The sequence below is a fragment of the Podarcis vaucheri genome (assembly GCF_965113315.1).
Source record: "Podarcis vaucheri genome assembly, chromosome: 4".
NCBI lineage: Eukaryota > Metazoa > Chordata > Lepidosauria > Squamata > Lacertidae > Podarcis > Podarcis vaucheri.
The window spans coordinates 70,918,087-70,942,199 of NC_138762.1; the positions used below are offsets into that span (position 1 = coordinate 70,918,087).

At 43.3% G+C, this 24,113-nt stretch overlaps 1 protein-coding gene and 1 long non-coding RNA gene across 6 annotated transcripts in view; one reads left to right on the forward strand and one right to left on the reverse strand.

The window, feature by feature from the left end:
* Nucleotides 1-23,569, forward strand: part of MID1 (midline 1) — a 280,249-nt gene extending 256,680 nt beyond the window's left edge. For all 5 annotated transcript variants that reach the window (XM_082220874.1, XM_082220875.1, XM_082220877.1 and 2 more), the window contains 7 exons: nucleotides 2,014-2,121; nucleotides 5,860-6,008; nucleotides 9,826-9,953; nucleotides 10,381-10,524; nucleotides 20,222-20,383; nucleotides 21,090-21,297; nucleotides 22,301-23,569. In XM_082220874.1, coding sequence (XP_082077000.1) covers nucleotides 2,014-2,121; nucleotides 5,860-6,008; nucleotides 9,826-9,953; nucleotides 10,381-10,524; nucleotides 20,222-20,383; nucleotides 21,090-21,297; nucleotides 22,301-22,649 — 1,248 coding nt within the window. In that variant the 3' untranslated portion in view covers nucleotides 22,650-23,569. The remainder of the gene's footprint in view (nucleotides 1-2,013; nucleotides 2,122-5,859; nucleotides 6,009-9,825; nucleotides 9,954-10,380; nucleotides 10,525-20,221; nucleotides 20,384-21,089; nucleotides 21,298-22,300) is intronic.
* Nucleotides 563-21,081, reverse strand: LOC309531453. The gene is made up of 3 exons (XR_014219324.1): nucleotides 20,625-21,081; nucleotides 7,409-7,530; nucleotides 563-1,170 (listed from the first exon to the last, which is right to left on the reverse strand). It is a non-coding gene; the product is annotated as an uncharacterized lncRNA (long non-coding RNA).
* Nucleotides 23,570-24,113: the final 544 nt, after the last annotated feature.

Below are 24,113 nucleotides of genomic sequence, written 5' to 3' on the forward strand. Positions count from 1 at the left end.
TTTGTTCAAATTCATTATCTTCATTCAGAAAAAGGTTGGAGAAATTTGCCTAAAACTACACAATTCACTTAACAGCACATCAATGCCATCCTTATCTAGTATTTATGCTGGAGCAACCCTTGAGGTTATGTTTTGCAGCGGGTTAATGTTGCAAACAGTTAATATAAGACCTGCCTGAGATTGCCAGAGCCCTGAAAAAGGAACGCTTTGGTTGCACATTATGCAGCCAATTAGTAGACCATAGACCTCTACCTTTCCAGCCAAAGTGGTTTTTGAGATTTATCTGTGTAAATGCCAGAACTGGATCACATTTCCCATTACCTTTCCAAAATACTAAGGAATCACTGAGCAAAACACACACACACACTTACCTGTCAGAAGCTGAGCTGCTGTGCTATCACATGAAAATGTTTACAAACAGCCTTACTTCTCAGTGGGAAGTTGTCAGCTTGTCAGAATAGTTGACAAAGTGCAGGTATTTTAAGATAGTGAAAAGTTAGTGTGGCATGGCGGAAAAAAAATTAGATAGATTCTGCTGGCTAGATGGGGCAGCTGCAGATTAGGAGAGTTAGGCAGCATTCAAAGAACACATTAGTCCATTATCCCAATGTTTCCTTACATGATAATTTTTATGTGTGCTTTCACACAACGTAAAAGCCACTCCTGGAAAAGTAGCAACAGTTTTAACACTCATTAACTCATTTCTGCGTTACATGGTTCCAGGAAGAAGAAGAAATGTTTTCATCCCTGTTATCTGGGAAAACTGTGGGAGTTTTGTGCCATAATTTCCCCATGGTTTTCCTGGATGACACAATTTGATGAAATTTGGGACAGTGTTTCAACATGTGGTCCTTTCCTGCTGTTTTCTTGGGAGAACATAAGGGCACATGTAAAGGGTGATGTCAGGAGCTGGAGTCAAGTGTAGGTCGGCAGTCAAAGAAAAACACGGTGCCAGTGAAGTTAACTCTTTATTCAAGAAACCAAACCAGCGCAGGCCCAGTAATCCTAGAAATGTCTCCCAGTAGGTCTTTCTCCAACAAGGCCGTTGCCAGGACTGAATGTCCCCATCATCTCCCCGCTTCATAAAGCTCCTATTCTCCAGGGTCTTTCCTAAGCAGTCACAAACTGCATCTGCACACAACTGTTCTGTCCTCTTCATCTCTGCATGATCTAGTAGTCCAGGAGGGAGGCGAGTTAGTCGCAGCAGGAGGGGAAGACTCCCTAGCTTCTTCCGCAGCCTGCCTCATCTCTGTCTCCTGGTAGCCCCTCCTCTCCTGTCTCTCAGTCTGGACTGCCCTCTGCCACAGCCTCTTCCTGCTCACCAAACCCTGTTATCTCTTCTGCTTCCAACACCTCCCCCTCCCAGGCTGTTCCTCCTTCTCCCTCTGACTACACATCCGTCATCCCACCACCAGTCCCCTGGCTCTGAGCTTTCTTCCCCTGGGTGTGCCCTTGAGGGTTCCCCAGCTGGTGGCTTCCACCACTCCTCTGCACCCAACCAGTCCACAACAGGTGGTGACATGTTTGAGGATGTCCGCTGCTGTGTCACACCACACTAGCTAGCTAAAATCTTCCAGATGGAAGCCATATGAAGGAAATAATCTGTGACTCATTATCAGTTAACTGACAGGCCCTTCTTCCCATGGTGATTTGTGAGGTCATGGCGAGACACTATTAAGTCACTGCCATCATGTGAGTCACATCCGCAAGTGGCATATGTCAAGGTTAATGCAACTAGTGGCGCAGTTTCGTGCAGAGAGGATTATTGATTGATATTCCATTCTGTGTCCCTAACCCACCAGTTTCTACTGTAAAAACTTACATGCGTGTCTTTGCAGGTCGCTACTAAGTAAATAATGTTATAATTCTTATTTTTGCTAATTTCAATGAGAAGTAGTCGTTCAATTTGTTACTTTGTGAAAATTAAAGTGTCTAAAACGTGACAAAAGTTCAGTGAAAATGGAACTTGGTTTTACATCATAGACTGATGCTTTTTTATTTTTTAAAAAATAGGTGAATGCATCCCGACAAGAAACTAAATTGATGGAGGAATGTGACCTGCTTATTGAAATAATCCAACAAAGGCGTCAGATTATTGGAACCAAAATCAAGGAAGGGAAGGTAAGAATTTTTACCTTGGAAGTTATCAAATAGATTAACATTCTTGATAAATGCTTTGTGCTTTGTGACTTCTCTGACTTCTTGTTTTAGTATTCTGCAAAATATACACAAGCCCTTGAAAACTCCTTGGCAGCTACTGCATTTCGTAGAAAGAAGTGCCTATGCTGTCACAACTCATTAAGCAAACGTTCAGTCACCATTTAAAATCTACTGGATGCTATAATGTTGATAGTATCTTGTGCAATTTTTATTTTGCTGTTATGCTGTCTTACTGTTTTAAAAATGCATGCACAGTTTCCCACCCCCCACCCCAAGATGGCGGGAGATATGTTTTTAGTTTACCAAAACTGCTAATACTGCAATGCTTTAGCAAATACATTTTGTGTGCAAACTAAAATATGAAAGTCTTGTTGAAATTGCTAACCTGAGATATCATAATCTTCAGAAAAAAATTATTCTGTAGATAATGTAATTATTTATTAAATGTATGTATACAAAGTAGCTTTGCCGACATGAACCTTAAAATCAAAACAAAAGGGAAATCATGGGCGAAGACCAGGAGAATCTGAGAACAGTAGTGGAAAATTACAGGTTATATGTTACAGAAGGGAGAAGGCAATGAAATATTTTAACGCATTGCAAGGTAGAAGGGGTTCAAGTTAAATGCCATTTCTTAATCACTGTAGTACAGCTATTTCTGATGTCAGCCCATTGTGTGAAGTAAGTATCAGTTATTCACCCAAGCTTTAAATTGGTTACCTAGCTAACTGTGAAATCAGTTTGACCATGATTCCTGTTGCTTTTAAGTGCAAGCCATTCAATCTTTAACTGCTAAAGTAGCTTGAAGAAGTCAAACATAAACTCTCCCTGTGTGGGAAAAGGCTTTGACAAGAAATAAAGTCAGGGGCAGGTTAAATGGTTCACTTAGCTGTCAAGATATTCCAATTAACTTAAAATAAAAAGCCCTGTAGGCAAGAGCTGACTCAAATATGCTTGAAGACCACCTTTCCCCAAGTTTTTGTTTGACAGGCCCTGAACTTCTTTATGCTATTAGCAAAATACAGCTCCCTCCAAGATTTCATGTGACAACCTTCTGTATAATCTCCTTGGTTACATGATTGCAGTGGAAACCCACATTTTTGCACCAAAGTTCATGGCAAACTTTCCATTAAGTCAGGCAGGCCTGCTCAGACCTAAGGTTTGTGTTGAAGAGAAGGAAAAGGCTTCTTAGTATTATTATTGACAGAAGTGATTCTTGTTCATTGCTTTATGCCATTGGGCTATGAAAGAAGTGCTTTAACAAGCCTGAGACGCTGCTTTCTCAAACAAGGCTTGTACTTATTCCCAACGTCTCTTTTTCTGCTGACAGCAGAAGCACAGTTATTTTCCAAGGAAGGGCAGTGTGTCAGTACATTTTTTCCAGCAAATTAAGCAGGTGTTTCACCAGCTGGATTAGCAGTTTGACCACATGGTTAAGCAACCCAGCAGATTTGCCATACCCTGCCTCTAGGTTTTAGCTCTTCATGTGGTCCCACTGCAAGCTTAAAATGTAACGCAAGACATTTCTCTGGTAATATGCTGAGAAGTAAAAAATGATAAGAATGTTTACCCACAATGCTAAAAGAAAAAAGCTTGGTGCTCTTCCAATCTAAAAATGTAGCCTGGCATCTACATTGAATGGATTTTGACATGCCACCTCACCAAGGCAATTGGGGGAGTTGAGGTACCCTTTTGTAAAGGGAGAAAGCTTTCTGCTGTGAGCTTGTATAGTTGTAATATTTTTAACATATAAGCTGTCCTGGGGTTATTTATGATGAAGTAAGTATAGAAGTTTATTGAATAAATGAAATGAGAATTTTTAGCATTGCCTTTGGTAAAGTTGAAACCTGCACAACTTTTCTTAGATAATTTCATGGAAGCTCAAATATATCCAGAAATGAGTATCAAAGGTCTGCATGGTTCAGCAAAGAACAGGAGGAAATGAGATATAGGCTTTATCAACTGTTTCCAGATATCTGCTGTTGAAGTTGCTTTTGCTTTGTGGGATTATTGCATTTCCACCCAGAACTGGGTCTGTTTATATTTTGTACCTGGGTAAAATACAGTTATTTCCCCCAAAATGCTAATAGCAATGTAGAATTTATCTGTGTGACTGTCACACGTACTCCCTAGCAGTTAAGTGACTGCATTGCTTATCCCGTTTTTGGTATTAGAGTATTTTAAAAACAATCACCACTTTCTGTTTGGATATTCAAACCAATTAGGCTAATACTTAATGAGTTATCACCTCACAATACTTTAAAATGTTGATCCACCAAAATACAGATTTAAGGAGCAAATGTAGTCTCTGATGCTGACTAGAATATAAGTATAAAAACAGTTACTATTTAAAAATGTAAGGGTGTTTAAAAAATAATCTACAGAACAGTAGTGTTGTTGGCAAGAATAATCCTTTTAAATGTTTTTTTGTTACTTCATCACCTATAAGAGGGGAAGGCAGGAACCAACCAACATTGACTCCCTGGTGTTTCTTGTGGCACAATCCAGGGTGAACTATAGATTCTTTAAGGCACCAATTCTAACACACACACACACACATGGGACACTTCTGAGGAAACTTGTTCAGGATTCAGTGTAAACGGCAGTCCTCATTTTTCTAAAATGAAATAGAACTAAAGTGGTTTGGACTTACTTTCAAAGAAATACTCTGATGGTGGACTGCGGACATAAATCTCATGTTTGTTGTGGCCTTAAAGTCAGGATACATAACTCTTATCTTAGTTAATTGTCTGCCAGCAGAGTCATGATATGCAATGTTTATTGCTTAATAAGTGCAACCCTGCAAGTATTTTTTGTGTTATCTTTACTATAAAATTCCAAGCTTGCTGCCAGTCTACTTAATTATCAATTTCCTGTTTTTTAAACATGTAATCAGAGCTTAATGTGTTTCTTAGGTACAGAGTTATTAGATTTCCTTCCTCTTCCATTTCCATTTGGAATATCCAGCAATGTTGATGCTAATGACACTCTGCTGAGGGGGGCTTCCTGTGATCTGGGGCATTGCAGGACAGTATCTTCTATCAGCTGTAGATAGGCAAGCTTTAAATTCACAACTTCAGATAGTTTCCACTTACATTTCAGTAAGTGCCTGCCTGCCCCTGCTGCAAAAGTTGTGTGCAGTATACACATTTTCCATTAAATCACAGACAAACATCACAGTGTTTTCTACTTAACTAAATTCAACCCAAGACAAAGCTGAAGAAATAGAAGCATCTGAGGCTTAACATTTATTTTATTGTCAGTTCACATGAATTACTCCTTTCAGTCAGGTTATATTCTAGGGTCACTTTTCCCCCCCTGTAAACAAGCTCAGGAATTTATAGCAATATGTAGCACACCTTGTAAGCTGCTTTGAAAACATCATTTTGGAGGAACTGGCCATCACAATAGACTTTTGTTATCTGAGAAGCAGAGACCGATGGGAAGTGATGTTTCCTGCCATTGGAAAAATCTGCCAGCTGTGCTTACTTTGGATCTCCCCAGTGAGGAGAATAAAGCTTTTACTTGGAACAATATAGGCTCAGAGAGAGCAGGTGTAAATGGTACTTTTGCTTCTTAGTTAAGCCACTCGCATTAGCACCCAATTTATGCCGTGGCCTTGAAGAATGGTAAAATTGTAGAAAAGCATGGATTTTGAATTCATGCACCTGACTTTTTTTCTTCTCTCCCTTTTTGCAGGTGGTGAGACTGAGGAAACTCGCCCAGCAGATAGCTAATTGCAAGCAGTGCATTGAGCGCTCCACTTCTCTGATCTCACAAGCTGAGCAATCTCTGAAGGAGAATGATCACGCACGCTTCTTGCAGTCTGCTAAAAACATAACAGAAAGGTAGTGTCACAAGCACACAGGGACAACCCTGCTGGGTCAGGCCAGACAGTGAAACATTCTGGTTCTAACAGATTCCAGTCAGGTGGTTCTGAAGGTCTTATAAAGTACAATGTGGCTAATCCTCCACTCTTGATTGTCTCCAGTGGCCAGTACACTCATACCTTGGAAGTCAAATGGAATTCGTTCTGGAAGTCCCTTCAACTTCCTAAAATGTTCAGAAACTAAAGTGTGGCTTCTGATTGCCTGCAGGAGCTTCCTGCAGCCAATTGGAAGCCACAGAAGCCTCGTCGGGTGTCCGGCTTCAAAAAAAAGTTTGCAAACCGGAACAATCACTTCCAGGTTTGCAGCGTTCGGGAGCCAAAACAACTGAGTCCAAGGTGTTTGGGATCCAAGGTATGACTGTATTCAAAAACAAAATGCCAAACATTGTTGAGAAAACTGCTTCTGGAAATACATAGGAATCTGCAAGGCTGTAGATGCTTCCACATATTTAATAGAATGGTAGGACTGATGTTAAAAATATTGCCCTCCAAGTGTTGCTGAACTACAACTCCCATCATCCCTGACTGTTAGCTATAGATGTTTCTCAACCCTATCATAGAAGAGGGTTTGACAAATCATAAAAATGTTATACTATCAGTTTGGAGAAGCTACCGTATTTTCCGCCCTATAGGACGCACTTTTTCCCCTCCAAAAATGAAGGGGAAATGTGTGTGCGTCCTATGGGGCGAATGCAGGCTTTCGCTGAAGCCTGGAGAGCGAGGGGGGTCGGTGCACACCGACCCCTCTCGCTCTCCAGGCTTCAGTAAGCTATGCGCAAGTCTTGCAAGCCCGGCGGGATGTCCTGCGGGCTCACAAGGCTTGTGGGCAGCAGCCTGCAGCCCCACAAGCTCGGGGAATAGCGGGGAGGCGGAGCGCCACCACCCCGCTATTCCCCGACCTGATCTGGAGGCTGACGGGGGGGGAGAAGCAAGCTTGCTTCCCCCCCCCCCGCCAGCCCCACAAGCTCGGGGGGTAGGGGGGTGGCGGAGCGCCGCCACCCCGCTATTCCCCGACCTGATCTGGAGGCTGGGGGGGGGAAAAACAAGCTTGCAGAAGAGGAAGACGGAGCACTCCGTCTCCCTCTTCTAGCTTGGGGATGGTTGCGCAAAGCCTCTGCAGGGCAGCGCAGTGCGCTGCCCCACAGAGGCTAGGGAGGGTGTCCCTGAAGGTAGAAGAGGGAGACGGAGCGCTCCGTCTCCCTCTTCTAGCTTGGGGATGGCTGCGCAAACCTGGGGGGGAAATAAAAAATTTTCCCTTGATTTCCCCCCAAAAAAACTAGGTGTGTCCTATGGGCCGGTGCGTCCTATAGGGCAAAAAATACGGTATATCTAATAAGCAGAAAACAAAATACTACTTACATTTCACATCCTGTTTTAACTGGGCAAAAGCTTCATTTCAAACTCCAGGTTCTTTAAGGATCCCAAATTTCCTGCAGCTATTTGAATTGGGTTTCTTTCGCATCATGGTAACTACATTTCTGCTTTAAAATATAGAAAATAGCAATATGCTGTTGTGTAGATAAGGTACAGAAAAGAACAGAACAGCCCCTGAAAATGCATTGCTAAGAATGTGCACAGCGAAAACCTTGTATTACTTCTGTGTTTTCATTTGGGTCAACCATTTCCTCCAATGGAATCTTTCCTCCCAATATGGAGGATATATTTTTGTCAGGATTAAACTCCCTTTCCATACCTGCTTTGATCCCAGTAATGGAGTCCCACTCCCCTGGCTGAAAGTTACATTAAAAAAAACCAAAAAAAACTGTGCATGTTAAATGCAAATACACAATTAATGTCAAATCTAGTTTGATCCACAAGCTTAGGTCCCAGAAGCTGTGTGCTTTGCAAGGACCAATTTTGGATTTTTTTTAAAAAATAAGGATGGTAGGCTCTATTAGTTAACCTCAGGAGCATTTGTAACTAAGTTGTGCTTCCACATACATGGGGGTCAAGACATTCAAAATGGTTTCTGCTTGGAAAGTATTGCAAGCACCCTAGAAATCTTATTAGTAGTTGCACCCAACCAAACCGTGTACAGACAATATTTAATAAAAAATTATACTTCTGCTTCAAAGCCATTTTGGCAAGTAAGTGGTATATAAATGAATTAATCATAATTGTAAGGCAGTAGCTACATGCGCTCCTCAGGATGATTGTGTAGGAGCTACCAGCATGATGTCTGCTTTATTCAGACAGCATGTTTGCCTTACATGTCTTTTTTTAGAGCTAGGGAAATAACTGAACATGGTTTGGAATAAGTGGCTATTTTTCAGCATTCATCTGAACCAGAAGAAGTTACCCAATTCATGAAAATGCATAATTCATACTAAATTTTAGATGTCATAAACTGAGATTGAAGTCATTACCATGAGTTTTGAACTTGAATTTTCAGTACTAGGTGGAGAATTAAATCTTTCATTTTGGGAAATCGGACCACTGGAGCAATCAAAACATTTTGCTTTAGTATATATTATGAGTGCAATTGATTGAAAGTGTGTAGCTGCTTCCAAACAGGCAAGATTGGCTTATTCCCCACCGTACAAGAAGGAAGCTTATTCTCTATGCCTGAGTGAATGTGAATTTTCTTTTGAATTTTCTCAAAACACAATAATCCACTTACAGTTCTGGTATGCGTTGTCGTGTCTTTGAGATCCCCGACTGAAAACTTCATTGCATTATAAGCTTTCTTACAGTGTTGAGACTTGTCCAAAACTAAATACAAACTACAAAACAAACAAACCTATACAGCTTCCCACCCCCACTGACATTAATGAAATATTATGGCTTTAGCTTCACTCAGCAGATTGCAGAGTTAAAACGGTGTGGCTGCTATAAGCTGGAGAAGTGTTCTACACCTCTCTTTATAGAAAGAAAATGTGTGAACACCTGGAATAGCATGCTAGTTAGTGGAGCTGTGTTAAGAAAAAGTGCAAAAGAACACCTGCCAAAATCATTTTCTACAAGAAATAAATACTGCATGCTTCTGCAGGGTTTCTTGAATGGTATGAAATAAAACCCTCATTCTGATGTTTCTTTCCAGCACGTTTAATGCTTAAGCTGAATACCAGTCAAATTTTCAGCAGGATAAATAAGCCCCATTCAGTTTACTGTGTTGCAAAAAAGATATTGTGATGACCAAAAACGGGGCCATTGTTCACCTCATTCGCCCCAGTCTTAACTTGAGATGCCTTTTTTTTTTTTAACAAAAGCAACATAAGTATGACATTACTTTGAGTAGTTTTGATGCTTGGCAATATGACCCCTGCAGTGAATCTTAGAGCAACTACAGGTTTGTTTGAGCTGAAAGAATATTTCTTCCCTGTGTCTTCTTTCTAAAATAAGATAAGCTGGGGCTCAAGACTTTCTAAATTTGCCTTTTTCCATTACTAGCAGCAGGACGTGCCGCCCCCCCCATCACATTGGCTAATAGGGACTGTAGAGTACTGATTTGCCTGCAGGAGGCCTCAAGTCAAGTCCCTGGCATCTCCAGTTAAAAAGAGTAGGTAACAGTTGGTGTTACCAAGACCTGAAGAGCTACTGCCAACCAGAGTAGGAAACACTGCACTAGATAGTTTGTCTGACCTAGTATAATATGGACTTTTTCTGTGTTCCAATGGCCATGGGAATGTTTATTGCTATTTGGTGCAGTAGAAACGGCATTCAGCACACTTCCCTCCCCTCCCCACTTGTGTTATGTATGTTATGTACCCTAGACATCAAAATAATTTCCCAGCCTGAACCCAGGCTCTAAATAAGCCCTGTTTCTTCCATTTTAGAGTCGCCATGGCAACAGCATCTTCCCAGGTTCTAATTCCTGAAATTAATCTCAATGACACTTTTGACACCTTTGCGCTAGATTTTACCAGAGAGAAGAAACTACTGGAATGCCTTGATTATCTTACAGGTAAGATTCTAGAATGTATAGTGTATGTCTGTGCATGTGTATGCATAGATCGATTTGATCGATCGATCGATATCTCTGTCTATTTGATTAACCCACCCAATGCCCAAGCCAAAAATCCATTTACATCTCTAATCAATAAAGTTGTGGCTATTTCTAACCAAGATCATTGTTTTTTCATCGCATCTTACATTTAGCCATTGCCTGGGGGCGGGAGGCAACTGGGCCCACAACATATCTAGCCATTTATTTATTTCCCTGTGAGTCCCTCCCCCTTTCTCCCCAGAAAAAAGCACTGCGCATAGCTGACAACTTTTTGAACATAATGCGAGACTGTAGAGAAGAAGTGAATGTGACAAATGATGAATAACTGGAATGAAGGGGGGCAGTTATGTGACGAATGTTAACAGTTGCTTTTGATTTTTCACAGCTCCAAATCCCCCAACCATTAGAGAAGAGCTTTGTACAGCTTCTTATGACACAATCACAGTCCACTGGACGTCAGATGATGAATTCAGTGTGGTCTCCTATGAGTTGCAGTATACTATTTTCACTGGGCAAGCTAATGTAGTTAGTAAGTACGAATCATTTTCTATCTCGTGTTTGATTTTGATTTCCAACAAATCACAAGCAAGTCCCACCTTGGTAGCTCAGTCAATAGAGCAGGAGGCTCTTAATCTCAGGGTTGTGGGTTCGAGTCCCACGCTGGGCAAAAAATTCCTGCACTGCAGGGGGTTGGACTAGATGATCCACAGGGTCCCTTCCAACTCTACAATTCTATGTCTATGTACCAAGTCAAATAGAAAGACCCTAAAGCCGTTCCTCAATTTATGTCAATGCTTCATGTTTTGCCTGTAATGTATACAGTAATGTACAGTGGTGCCTCGCAAGACGAAATTAATTCGTTCCGCAAGTTTTTTCTTCTTGCGAGTTTTTCATCTTGCGAGGCACGGTTTCCCATAGGAATGCATTGAAAATCAATTAATGCGTTCCTAGGGAAACCGCCTTCAGACGAGGTCCGGGGACAGTCTGTCCCCCGACCTCTTCTGAAGGCTGGGGGGGGGGAACAAGGGCTTTTCTTCCCTCCCCCAGCCTTCAGAAGGCTGGTGGTGGGAAGAAAAGCCCTTCTTCCCACCTCCCGCCCCGCAAGCTCCGGGAACAGGAGGGCTTTGCTGCCGACCGCCAGCATTTTAAAAGCCCCTGCTGTCCCGGGGCGATTTTAAAATGCTGGCGGGCGGGAGCGAAGTCTCTGCTGTCCCGGGGAGATTTTAAAATGCTGGCGGGCTCCTGCCATAGGCGCGCGTCACCTCTCCAGCTGGGGGAGGGTCGCAGGGGGCTGCTTTAGCCCCACGCGCGCTCTCCCAGCTGGAGAGGTGACGCGCGCCTATGGAGGCTCCTGCCATAGGCACGCGTCACCTCTCCAGCCGGGAGAGGGTCGCAGGGGGCTGCTTTAGCCCCGCGCGCGCTCTCCCAGCTGGAGAGGTGACGCGCGCCTATGGAGGCTCCTGCCATAGGCGCGCGTCACCTCTCCAGCCGAGGGAGGGTCACAGGGGGCTGCTTTAGCCCCGCGCGCGCTCTCCCAGCTGGAGAGGTGACGTGCGCCTATGGAGGCTCCTGCCATAGGCGCGCGTCACCTCTCCAGCCGGGAGAGGGTCGCAGGGGGCTGCTTTAGCCCCGCGCGCGCTCTCCCAGCTGGAGAGGTGACGCGCGCCTATGGAGGCTCCTGCCATAGGCGCGTGTCACCTCTCCAGCCGGGAGAGGGTCGCAGGGGGCTGCTTTAGCCCCGCGCGCGCTCTCCCAGCTGGAGAGGTGACGTGCGCCTATGGAGGCTCCTGCCATAGGCGCGTGTCACCTCTCCAGCCGAGGGAGGGTCGCAGGGGGCTGCTTTAGCCCCGCGCGCGCTCTCCCAGCTGGAGAGGTGACACGCACCTATGGAGGCTCCTGCCATAGGCGCACGTCACCTCTCCAGCCGGGAGAGGGTCGCAGGGGGCTGCTTCTCTGCTGTCCCGGGGAGATTTTAAAATGCTGGGGGTCGGCAGCGAACGCTTCGCTCCCGCCCGCCAGCATTTTAAGATCGCCCGGGGCAGCAGAGAAATCTCCGCTGTCCCGGGAAGGCAGGCGGGGGAGAGCAAAGACTTTTGCCCCCCGCCGGCCTTCAGAAGAGGTCCAGGACCTCTTCTGAAGGCCGGCTGTGGGCAAAAGTCTTTGCTCCCGACCGCCTGCAATTTAAAACAGGTCCCCGGAGATTTCCCTATGGGCTTTCGTCTTCAAAGCGCCTCCAAAACAGAAAACCCTTTCGTCTTGCGGGTTTTCCGTCTTGCGAGGCATTCGTCTTGCGGGGTACCACTGTATACAGGACAGTGGCAATACTCTCATCAGTGTGTTAACAATACATCAACTATAGATACAGCAATAGAAATAAATCTAATGGGTGAAATCCAAAGCTTTCTTTCCATTTTTGGGGTGGCTTTTGATCTAGCAGAGTCATCTACTAACATAAGGAAATGGGAGGAGATTTACTCTGCAGTGGTCTAGATCGGTGTTCCCCAACCTTGGGCCTCCAGCTGTTTTTGGACTACAACTCCCATCATCCCTCGCTAGCAAGACCAGTGGTCAAGGATGATGGGAATTGTAGTCCAAAAACAGCTGGATGTCCAAGGTTGGGGAACACTGGTCTCAACCCTCTGAAATAGTTTAGGGCAGGCATGTCCGTTTCGGGAGCTGGTCAGTTTAATCTGGCCCTTGTGGCAGTTTATATCCTGGGGCTCAACAACTTTGGGGTAAAATCCTAAAAAAAGGTTAACAACTTTGGTTAGCCCTCACGGCCCTTCACTTCATCAATTCTGGCTCTCTTCGGGAAAAAAGTTTGACCACTGGTTTTAGGGGGACATTGGTGGTTGCAGGAAGAATGGGGAATTGAAGAAAGCTGCTTTTCCTTCTCTTACATTAATGGATGCCTCTGTGGATAAAAAACCATTCTGTAGGTGAACAACATCATTAGATTTTACGCAGAGAGGTGTTTTGTTTCCTTTTTTGTTTTTTTAAATCAATCTCATTTCCATAATGGACCTGTTTATTTTATCACAGATCAAGTTTAACTTGCTAGCCCTTACTCATCAACATCATGCATCTGTCAAATATCATTATGTCAGTGATAAAGCTATACAGTTTCTATTAGTTTATGTTATTTAAATTATTGCTTTTTCTGAAGTATTTAGTGATGACAGAGCATTACGTAATGCTGAAGGTGAAAAGGTTTGGGTTATGGAGTTTGTGTATATATTTTACAAGCCATGTATTTTTTCCTCTGAATTATTTTTCTTCTCCAAATATTAAATGGGAATTTTTTTTTGTTCTTGTTAGTAGTAAGATGTGGTGCTTTTTATTTAATTGTTACTGTCTGTTTGTGTATTTTGCTATTTATTTGTGTTTATGTGGCATGCTTTTATTTTTGTATGCAACCTTAGACATTTTTAAGTTTTTTAAAAAGCAGCTGGTCCATTTTATAAATAAAGCTGTTCCTAGAGATTCTTTGTTGAAATATAGGATTGCGCAGTCATGCTATTTATGCTAGTTTGGACTGAACGTCAGGAGTGGAGTAGACTTCTGCATGCATTCTGATCTAGGTTCTAACATTGATGACCATTTGCTATTTTGAACTCTTGTATCTCCAAACTTGAAGTAAACTCTCTATTTACTGATGGAAAGGCATTGGCTGAACCAGTCAACAGGTGTTTTAGTTTCATGGTTCAAAACTTAAGACACCTCAGTAAATATAGTGGTGTGATTTGAATTGTGAATTCTAAAATATTGAAAGCATATGTCTAAAAGCTTTCATGAATTTTCCAGATAGCACTTAATTTACATCAATGATGTCTAAATGTTTAATGGAGTTGCGCAGGGGGGGAAAATATGGAAATCTTCCTTAGGCACTTGAAGTCTGCAGATAGCCTGACTGCAAATAATCTTAAGAGTTCTGCAAAAGAATTAGAGCAAAATAGATGAAGTGAAGAAGACACGGAAAGGGCTAGATGTTTCTTTGGTTAATCACTGACAAGAAGAGAGAGCTAAGGGATAAGAAGCTGCGCTTCATTCTGTCTGACCCATTTCTATGCATGGTACTACGCTGACGGAAGGCAAACTGGAGGATGGCTGGAAAGACATTAGGTCAGCTGAAAAGCACTAGGGTAGGACTTTAGAACAAAGCTTCTGCATTGTGAGAAAGCTAGTGAAGGATGCTAGTCTCATCTTTATGAAATGTAGCTTAATAATGACTCAGTATCTTGTCTTAAAGGGGTGGGGAGGCCAAATATTTATTGTATGTCATGGTTTGACTAACCCAGCAGTTATACCAAAATGTGGGGTTGTTAATTGCTGCTTATTGCCTGTGTGGCATATACTAGTCAGAGTGTCAAACTAGGACCAGGGAAATTCAAAAATTCCCATGTGCAAGGTTCTTAGATGGCGGTGTGGTGTTTGGTGAGTTTTCCAGTTTCCCTCACACCCTTGTGCTTCTAGAAAGATTCCTCTTCTGAGCAGGAATCAGACTTGTGTATCTCTGGAATGTATTTACTTTCCCGACTGGCTTCTTTTTCTTGCTGTTTTCAAACTTTTGCTCTAGCCTGGGAAAACAAAACTGACCTATGGAGAGGAAAAACCTTTTCCTGTGTGGATGCTTGTTGCACCAATATTATTACTGTAACTGAAACAAGTTAAAATTTCCTTCTTACATTTTTGCAACATTGTGGTCTTGCAGTATATAAAACAGGAGTTTATTATTGTTTCTCTTTTTTGAAAGTAACTAAAATTTGCTAGTAGTCACAGATAATCTGCATGGCTCATGCTTGAGAGGGTCATCATCTTTGAAGAGGAAGAAGATAGCATAGCAGACCATGTGCAACTGCCATGGATTCATTCCCTAGTGACACCATAAATGTATCATTCTTGATATATGGCCGCACATTCAACTTAGCTTGCTCACTGCTCCGGAATTTGCTCTGTAGAACTGAATAGTATTTAGATGTGAAATGTATTTAGTTGTGTGTGATTACTTTTTTAAAGGGATCACTTCAGAGGATTAATTTTTTGGGGGGTGGGGTGTAATGCAGAGATGGATTCAGATAAACAAGGGGTGAAATTTGTTGTCAAAATGGGATTATATCTAGACAGGCTTTTAGCGTGCCTCTTGCCATAATTTAAGAAAGGAAGAGCTTCACTGTTTGTTGAAAGCATAGATTCCACTGCGATGGGAATATTTCTGTGATTATGAACTCATCATATGATAAGGTGCCATAGGTTCTGAATTTCCTGGACATAGCCAGCTCATCAACATTTGTGTCCGGATTTTCACATTTTGAAATATGGCAAACCCTATCATATGAAGATTTATCTTTGGTACTGTGGATTGTATCCAGTTCTAACCGTACTCAGAATAGATCTTTTGACATTAATGGTCATGGCTATCCTAGGTTCAGTAATTTAACAGTGTACTTTGAATAGGACTTAGTTGGGTACAACCCGTTTGTTCTACAGAATTAACAGATTGAAGGCATATTTACTCACAATTATTTCCCAACACTAAAAAAGCCATAGGGTATGAAAAAGTGTGGCCTTAAGCACATGCGGCCAGCACATGCCGTATTTTTCACCCTATAGGGCGCACTTTTCCCCCTCCAAAAATGAAGGGGAAACCTGGGTGCGTCCTATGGGGCGAATGCAGGCTTTTGCTGAAGCTTGGAGAGTGAGATGGGTCAGTGCACACCAACCCCTCTCGCTCTCCAGGCTTCAGGAAGACATCCGCAGCCTAGGCAGCCCTGTGGGAGGTCCCGCAGGGCTGTCTAGGCTGCGGATACTAGCCTCCTTCCTGGAACGCCGGGCGAGCTGAAAGCAGAGTGCCCGCTGCTTCAGGAACACATCCGCAGCTTAGGCAGCCCTGCGGGAGGTCCTGAAGCAGAGCGCCCCTCGCGCCTGGCAGACATCCACAGCATGGGGAGCCTTGCAGGAGTTCCCCGCAAGGCTCCCCACGCTGCGGATAGCAGCCTGCCGCCCAGCGCGAGGGGCGCCCTGAAGCAGAGCGCCCCCCGCGCCAGGCAGACATTGGCCAGCCCCACAAGCTCGGGGGACAGCAGGGAGGCGCAGCGCCACCATCCCGCTGTTCCTCGACCTGGTTCGGTTTCCCCGACCTGCTTTTGGGGGGGAAATAAAGGGGGAAAATTTCCTTTATTTCCCCCCAAAAAAACTAGGTGCGTCCTATGGGACGGAGCATCCTATGGGGCGAAAAATACGGTACAGTGGTGCCTCGCAAGACGAAATTAATTCGTTCCGCAAGTTTTTTCTTCTTGCGAAGTTTTTCGTTTTGCGAAGAACGGTTTCCCATAGGAATGCATTGAAAATCAATTAATGCGTTCCTATGGAGACCGCCTTCAGACCAGGTCCAGGGACAGCCTTCTGAAGGCTGGCGGTGGGAAGAAAAGCCCTTCTCCCGCCGCCAGCCTTCAGAAGAGTTCCCGGAGGGCTGCCTAGGCTGCGGATAGCAGCCTGCTGCCCGGTGCGAGGCAGACATTCACAGCTTGGGGAGCCCTGCAGGACTTCCCCGCAGGGCTCTGCAAGCTGCGGATAGGGGCAGCAGGCTGCTATCTGCAGCTTGGAGAGCCCTGCGGGGAAGTCCTGCAGGGCTCCCCAAGCTGCGAATGTCTGCCCCATGACCTGTCCTGAAGGCTTGCGGTGGGAGGAGGGCTTTCCTTCCCACCGCCAACATTCAGAATGCTGTCCCGGAATGCTGTTCTGAATGTTGGCGGTGGGGAGGAAAAACCCTCCTCCCACGCAAGTCCCGGGAACAGAGGCGAAGCGCTGCGCGCCTTCTCCTCCGTTCCCGGACCTCCCACCACAAGCCTTCAGGACAGGTCTGGGAACAGAGGAGAAGGTGCGCTGCACTTCCCCGCTGTCCCAGGAGATTTCCCTATGGGCTTTCGTCTTGCGAAGCAAGCCCATAGGGAAATTCGTCTTGCGAAGCCTCTAAAAATCGGAAAACCCTTTTGTCTTGCGGGTTTTTCGTTTAGCGAGGCATTCGTCTTGCGGGGTACCACTGTACATCTATTTTAAGCAGTGGCTCTGTGTCCATGCAGAAGTCTAGTCACATGAACCATTGCTGATGTACAAATTTATTTTGTAGACAGAATTGTATGGCTGTAATTTCCCACTCCCACAATGAAGGCTCCCCTATGTTAGCTACAGCATGCGAAAGAACTTAATACATTCATGGCGCTCCATTTCCTATAGTTGATAATGGAAAGTATTTGGAGAAGTTATTGGGTCAGTTATGTGGGGAGGGGGTCCCCCTCTTCCTAAATGAACATTCCATACAATGATGCATGTGGATTAAATTGTACCAGACCAGCAAATATGCATGGGTTCTGCAAAAAAAAAATCCTTGAAGCTCTTTCCTGAAAATCTCATATTGATTTTCCATTGACATTTAGTTTATAGTATTTCCCCTGTGAGAAACATTCACAAATCATTGATTGGTTGGTGTGTATTCAAAAACTCATGAACTCCTTGCCCAAACTGATATTAAAATAAATAAATGTAAAAGACATTTCAATTAAGTTCCTTTTGAAATAGCTTTGAAAATAATTGCTTGTCTTCTGAATGCTTTGGAATCAAAGTTACGTACATTTAGCAAGTAGCTGTGCATGATGTACTAAAAGTTACAAAAAGCAGAGCAGAAGAGAGGACTGCACTGAGCATATGCTATCATCACGTTTTTTGAAACTGTGCCTACGAGGGTTTTTATTTATAAAGAAAATAATCTTCTGCCATGTAGCCACTACACTGGTAAATTAAGAAACAGCCAGCTTTTGGAAATCCTGAAATAAGACTTTGTTGAAGACGTCCATTGATCTTATGGATGCTGCAGTTTGATTTCCAATCCCCACTTGGGTAGACAATTATCCTAAATCCTTATGTTCATTTATTTTCTTTTAATTAAAAAAAAATTGGTGGCTAGATGCAGAAATGGTTATGCGGGCAAGGGAGACACTGGTGTCAGAATGCAGAAATTATTTTGCAAGTTAGCTGGGGATTTAAGAATCATAATGGAATGGGCATTCGGATGTGCATTCAAGGTAGTGCATTCAAACTTACCGTATTTTTCACCCTATAGGACGCACTTTTTCCCCTCCAAAAATGAAGAGGAAATGTGTGTGCGTCCTATGGGGCGAATGCAGGCTTTCGCTGAAGCCTGGAGAGCGAGAGGTGTCGGTGCGCACCGACCCCTCTCGCTCTCCAGGCTTCAGGAAGCTCTGCGCAACCCTCGGGAGACCGGCTCCGAGGGTTGCGCAGAGCTGCCTGCAGTCCCCGGCTCAGCGCAGCTCTGCGCGGCCACTGGGAGCTGAGCGCGAAGTCCCGCCCTCCTCCCGATGGCCGCGCAGAGCTGCCTGCAGTCCCGGGATCAGCGCACTTCTCCCCATAGCCAGCCCCACAAGCTCGGGGGACAGCGGGGAAGCAGAGCGCGCCTTCCCACTGTTCCCCAACCTGGTTCTTCCAGCCCCGCACCTGGGGAGGGGGGAATTCTTTATTTTCCCCCAAAAAAACTAGGTGCATCCTATGGGCCGCAAAATACGGTACTTCCCATTCATAGGTAGTGGTTTAAAAAACCAAAAAAAAAACCAGGAACCTACCTGTACATTAGGGTCAGCCTCTAGCTCCCTGCTTTTTATCATCAAAGGCCTTATTTTTAATAAATGCATTAAAATACCCCCTTGACAATTTTCAAAACGTATCTGCATTCAGCAGATTTATTTTTTCCTAACCTAGTGTGAGACCTGAGGGGAAAGCTTCATATATGTCTGTCTCCTTCTCTTGATACACTTTTTCCACTTCCATAAATGAGATTTGTATTTTAAATGCCAGAAATGATCAGGAGATTATATAGTCTTCCTGTGACTTTTGCACTGTGGGTGTTGTTCATTGTCTTGCTGAAACATTCCATTGTCCAGCAATAGGGGGATTTGCAGTGAGAATATTTTTTTTCCCCATCTGCTTTTTGAACTTCAATAGCAACAAATCCTGGAGAAGATGTTTTATGAATGATTTACCTCCAGATTGTAAAATGAAAAAAGAAAGAAATCCTTCTTCTCTTCCTGCCTCCAGTATCTCACAAATCCCGCATGATAACCTTGTTACAGTCAACGCACTATTCCAGTCTCTAATTTCCATTCCATTCATTTTCTAAAATGTGGCTTTAAAAACGCATTATTGTACCACATGTGGGAACTTGCTCTCCTTGTTTTAAAGCCCTGCTTTTTGAAATCAGAAACCTGAATTGACGGGCAACAGTAGTATTTCACAGCTGCTACTTCTGCTCGTATGCCTATGGCTCATAAAACTGGAAGGAGTCTAAATTTTTGTCTAGTTCAATGTCACAGCAGTAGCACAAGCCTGAACTGTATCCTACAGACGCTCATCTAGGGAAAGAGAATGGGAATACAATTCTAGCCCTGTTCAGCCTATGCCACTGGGTAAGGGAATTTATGAGCTGCTAATTTTAATTTAACTGAACAGAATTGAGGACACATCCCTGCCCTGCAAGACAGTCTCAAAAATGTATTGGGCTAAGCCACAAAATATGTATAGAAACTGGACCAGGACATCCTCAAATGTCATCCATATTGACTCAGGAGCTATAACTGTTTCCAGAGAACCCTTCTGCACTGAGCTACTTTTTTTTGCGTGTAAGGTGATTTTTTAAAATATATATATATTCATTTTCTAATGTATATAAAACATAGAGAACAATTACAACAACAAGATGGGAATTAAAGGATGAAAAGCTAAACTATAACATAAGAACATAGAATGTACATGAGTTACAATAACAGAGTCCAAGTAAAGACTATCAACTTTATCAGATCAAAAGGTTGTTTCGGCAAGGGGACAGGATTGGCAAATAGGAGACAATTCACCATGGCCCTCTCAGTTATGAAAGCTACACTACACTCCCATTTAAAATGCCAGTTGAAAAATGTGTGGGTCATTTACAGTTGGCCACTCTGAACAAGTATTTGCGGTTTGAAATCCTTTAAGAAATAAAGCGTGAATCTGTCCTCGGTGAGTGGACAATTCAGTTGGCTGCGTTCTTGCTATTTAGAGAAGCAAAGAGCTTATTTACTTTTGGATTCTTCAGTGACACTTTTCAGGCTCACCTCATTGTTCAGGTGCATGCCAGAAATTCCTCCATGGATTGGACTAATGGTTTTGATTTGAAATTGCAGGTCTGTGTAATTCGGCCGACAGCTGGATGATTGTTCCTAATATCAAGCAAAACCACTACACGGTGCATGGCTTGCAGAGTGGCACCAAGTACATATTTGTTGTGAAGGCCATTAATCAGGCTGGCAGCCGAAACAGTGAGCCAGGAAAGCTGAAGACAAACAGTGAGTAATGTTGCATCCACCCCTCTGTCCACTTTGTTTCCCCTCATCTCAGTTCCACTCAGCCTGACACTTCAGAAAGATACAGAAGACCTCATATTTTTAGCACTTTCCTCAATTGTGGGCCATTTGTTTCACTCGGCAGTCATGGCTGCTAATGTCCTTCAGCCTCTGCATTCATTTATGGAAACTAATTTAGGCTGCCCTCCTCCTATAAAGCCCCAATTTACTCTGTAGAACTTACTTTTGAGTAGACATGCATGTCCCTGCCCATCACACTTCACGGTCTGTGTGGAGGAATGAAGAGGGCTTCAGGTGTCAATCAAAGTCTTCAAGGAGGCTTATCCAGAACAAGTCAGCCCTGGAGGCATGAAAAAGAATAGTTACTTCCTTGTGAATAGCAGACAGTTTCAAACGCTCCACTTTAGTGTCCCAAGAACCAGAGCAAGGATGGGGGCCGTGCAGATGCAACATGGCAGGCATGATTAAGAATGCTTAGCCACCAGGGGCAAAGAAAATCCTGTTTCTTCTGCAGCACTGGCCCTAAGCATAGTCCTTGGTTTTACACTCAAAAAGGAGCATTAGCAGTCGTTCATTTAAACACAAGGACCATCACTCACAGATCGCCAGCAGCTAAATTTAATCTTGTGCAACAAACAGGCTTCAGGATGCAGCACTCATTCAGTCTTTTATCTTGTTCCAAATCAAGGCCAGCCGTTTAAACTGGATCCCAAGTCTGCCCACAGGAAGCTGAAAGTATCTCATGACAACTTGACAGTGGAGCGTGACGAAACCTCTTCTAAAAAGAGCCACACACCTGAGCGCTTTACCAGCCAAGGGAGCTACGGGGTAGCGGGCAATGTATTTATTGACAGTGGACGGCATTACTGGGAAGTGGTTATCAGTGGGAGCACATGGTAAGTACAACACATGTTTTCCTTCATTTTTGTGATGAATAGAAGCTCGAGATTGACTGCATTTTCTTAAGTGACGAAATAACTATGGTAGGAAAATAATAATAAACATTAAACCATTATTTAATCTCCCTGCCTGCCCCCCCCCCAAAAAAAGTTGGTGGTTATCAATAAACATAATATGTGATATTCAGCACCTAAAACACTATAGTAGCCCAAAGGTAGCTGCAATACCATCTCTGTCCATAGACTCGCAGCTTATTCTGACAAGACCTTCAAAGACAAGGATGGATCAGGCTTCCACCTCAAACAGGTTCTGGACTGGAACAGAAGTGGAGATGGCTCTATAGCTTATTTTATGGAAGGTCCTGGGCCCATTCCAGAAGCACATGGAGTTAGATGCTCCCACCTCTTACACCTGAAAGCCCATGGCACTCCAAGCATGTACTTGCCAGTGCAGCTGCATAGGTCTCCCTATAGTTGCAACAAATGCTTTGCATCTCATTTCTTGCCCAGGATTTGTGGTCCAGTGGGAGATTTCTGGGTGCAAAGATATGTTGTTTGCCTCCTTTATAATCCTCTAGGCACCAGTCAACTTCTTTAGAGACCATCTCCCCATTCCCTTCCCTGAAATAAGCCTTCATTGCAATCCTTGGAGTCAGGAGGGCTAGCACCCTGAAGAATTTGTGAGCCAAGCAGCATGCTGTCTTGCCATCGCTGGTTTCAAAGGAGGATCACAAAAAAGGAAAACAAATATCCTATGCAATTGCATTGTTACAGCAAATAATATTTGTGGCAGTAAGATGTGCATGACCTGTCTTTCAGATTGTAAGGAAGAACATTAATTAAATATGTGTTGACGTTTTTGGTTAGCCTTCAGTTCATGAGAGTACGAAAGGCACAAACAGAAAGAGGCATGCATGTTACTGCAGAGCACAGTAGGTTAAAGTGCAGAAGACTGCATGAAATGGAAAGTGCATTTTCTCAAAGCTCATTTGTTTTGCAGGTATGCCATTGGCATTTCTTATAAGTCGGCGCCAAAACACGAATGGATCGGGAAGAATTCTGCCTCGTGGGTTCTTTGCCGCTGTAATAATACGTGGGTAGTGAGACATAACAGCAAAGAAATTCAGATAGAGCCTGCACCCCACCTTCGCCGTGTTGGAATTTTGTTGGACTATGACAATGGTTCCTTGGCCTTTTATGATGCTTTGAACTCCCTGCATCTTTACACGTTTGACATTACATTTGCACAGCCTGTGTGCCCAACGTTCACTGTCTGGAATAAGTGTTTGACAATAATAACGGGGCTTCCCATCCCAGACCACTTAGATTCCACTGAGCATATGCCATGATTGTTGCTCAACAGAGATGGATGATGAATGTCCAGTATCCCTCATATATACTTCCCACCGAATTTTGACTGGAAAAAAAATATTAACAGAAATGCATTTCATACAAAAGCGACCCTAAATGCTTCAAGCCAGGACTGAGAATAATGGGATGACGTCGTCAGTCTTTACTGTTTCTTTTGTATTAAAGACAAGATAAGGCTTTAATAATTTCTCAGAATGCTTTTGTATTTAGTCTCTTTCAGGAAAATTTATAAATTATTTATATATTAAAAAAAAGAAAGAAAAGGAACCCTAATTTGGATATTTGCATTTGGGCACCTCATAAGAATGACTTGTTTTTGCACATTAAGGGCTCTGTCACAAAGATTTTACTAGCTGTTCCCCATATTTTGATTTTATAAAAGAGAGAGCAAGTTGGAATTATTTGAGAGGAAGGATGCAATACGAATGGCTTCCGTTTTTGTTCCTACGGTACTTTCGTAAGTGCCGCTTTTATGACATGAAACACCTCTTCACTTGGAGCACATTAACTTCTACATCGAGAAATGTCAGCATTCTAAATCAACCAGCAGTCAATGTTATGGATCGCAATTTCCTTTCCTACTGATGTTTCACCTTTGTCACTTTTTAAGGATATGTACATTTGATTCTTTTTTTTGTCTCAGATAACCAGGACAATTGAGAGAGGTCTGGCTGCATTTTAAGTATATAAAAAAAGTACCACTCAAAGGTCAAGTTCTGGTGGTACTGATGTGGATTCACATCATTTGAAAGGTACCGGGAGCACCCACATATGCTGTGCTGCAGATGGGCTATGTACACCTGATTAAAAACTTAAATGTGAGCATTTTGTTTTATTATGTTATATAGTGTATCAATAAAAATAGCAGAGGTATCTGTTTGTAAACAGTGCCAGGAAAGAGGCTGCACTTGGGTGTATCATTGTGTTGGATGCTTGAAGGGGCCTAGGGCTCTGTCTACTCCTGCTATACACTGAGCAGCAATGTCACAGGAGTGACATTGCCAAGGCTTATTTGAATGTAGTGGAAATGAAATCACGTATTTTTTCTGACCCTGTGCTTTTTCTCCTCCTGCTTTTCCACCTGTACTCAGTGTACACACCATATTCAGTGTGTAACTTCCCTATCTGCAGTACCCCATCAATCTGTTCCACTATCATGGGTCTTCAGTGAAATGGATACAGGGGCATAAAAGCCTTGTCCATTTCAATAGCCGCATAGATGTGCGTGTAAAAACATGTACATGCACATCAGCACAGGTAAGCTTGGTAATTATTTTAAAAAAAGCAAGGCATGTATAAAAATCAACAAAGCTTTTCTTTCGGGGAAGATGAAAAATATGTTTTCTCTATAACACATCCTTCCACAGGTGGGATGACATAAACACAAGAAGACTGAGTGTGATTTTAAATGGAAGTTCCTGACTAGGCATCAACTGATTTAA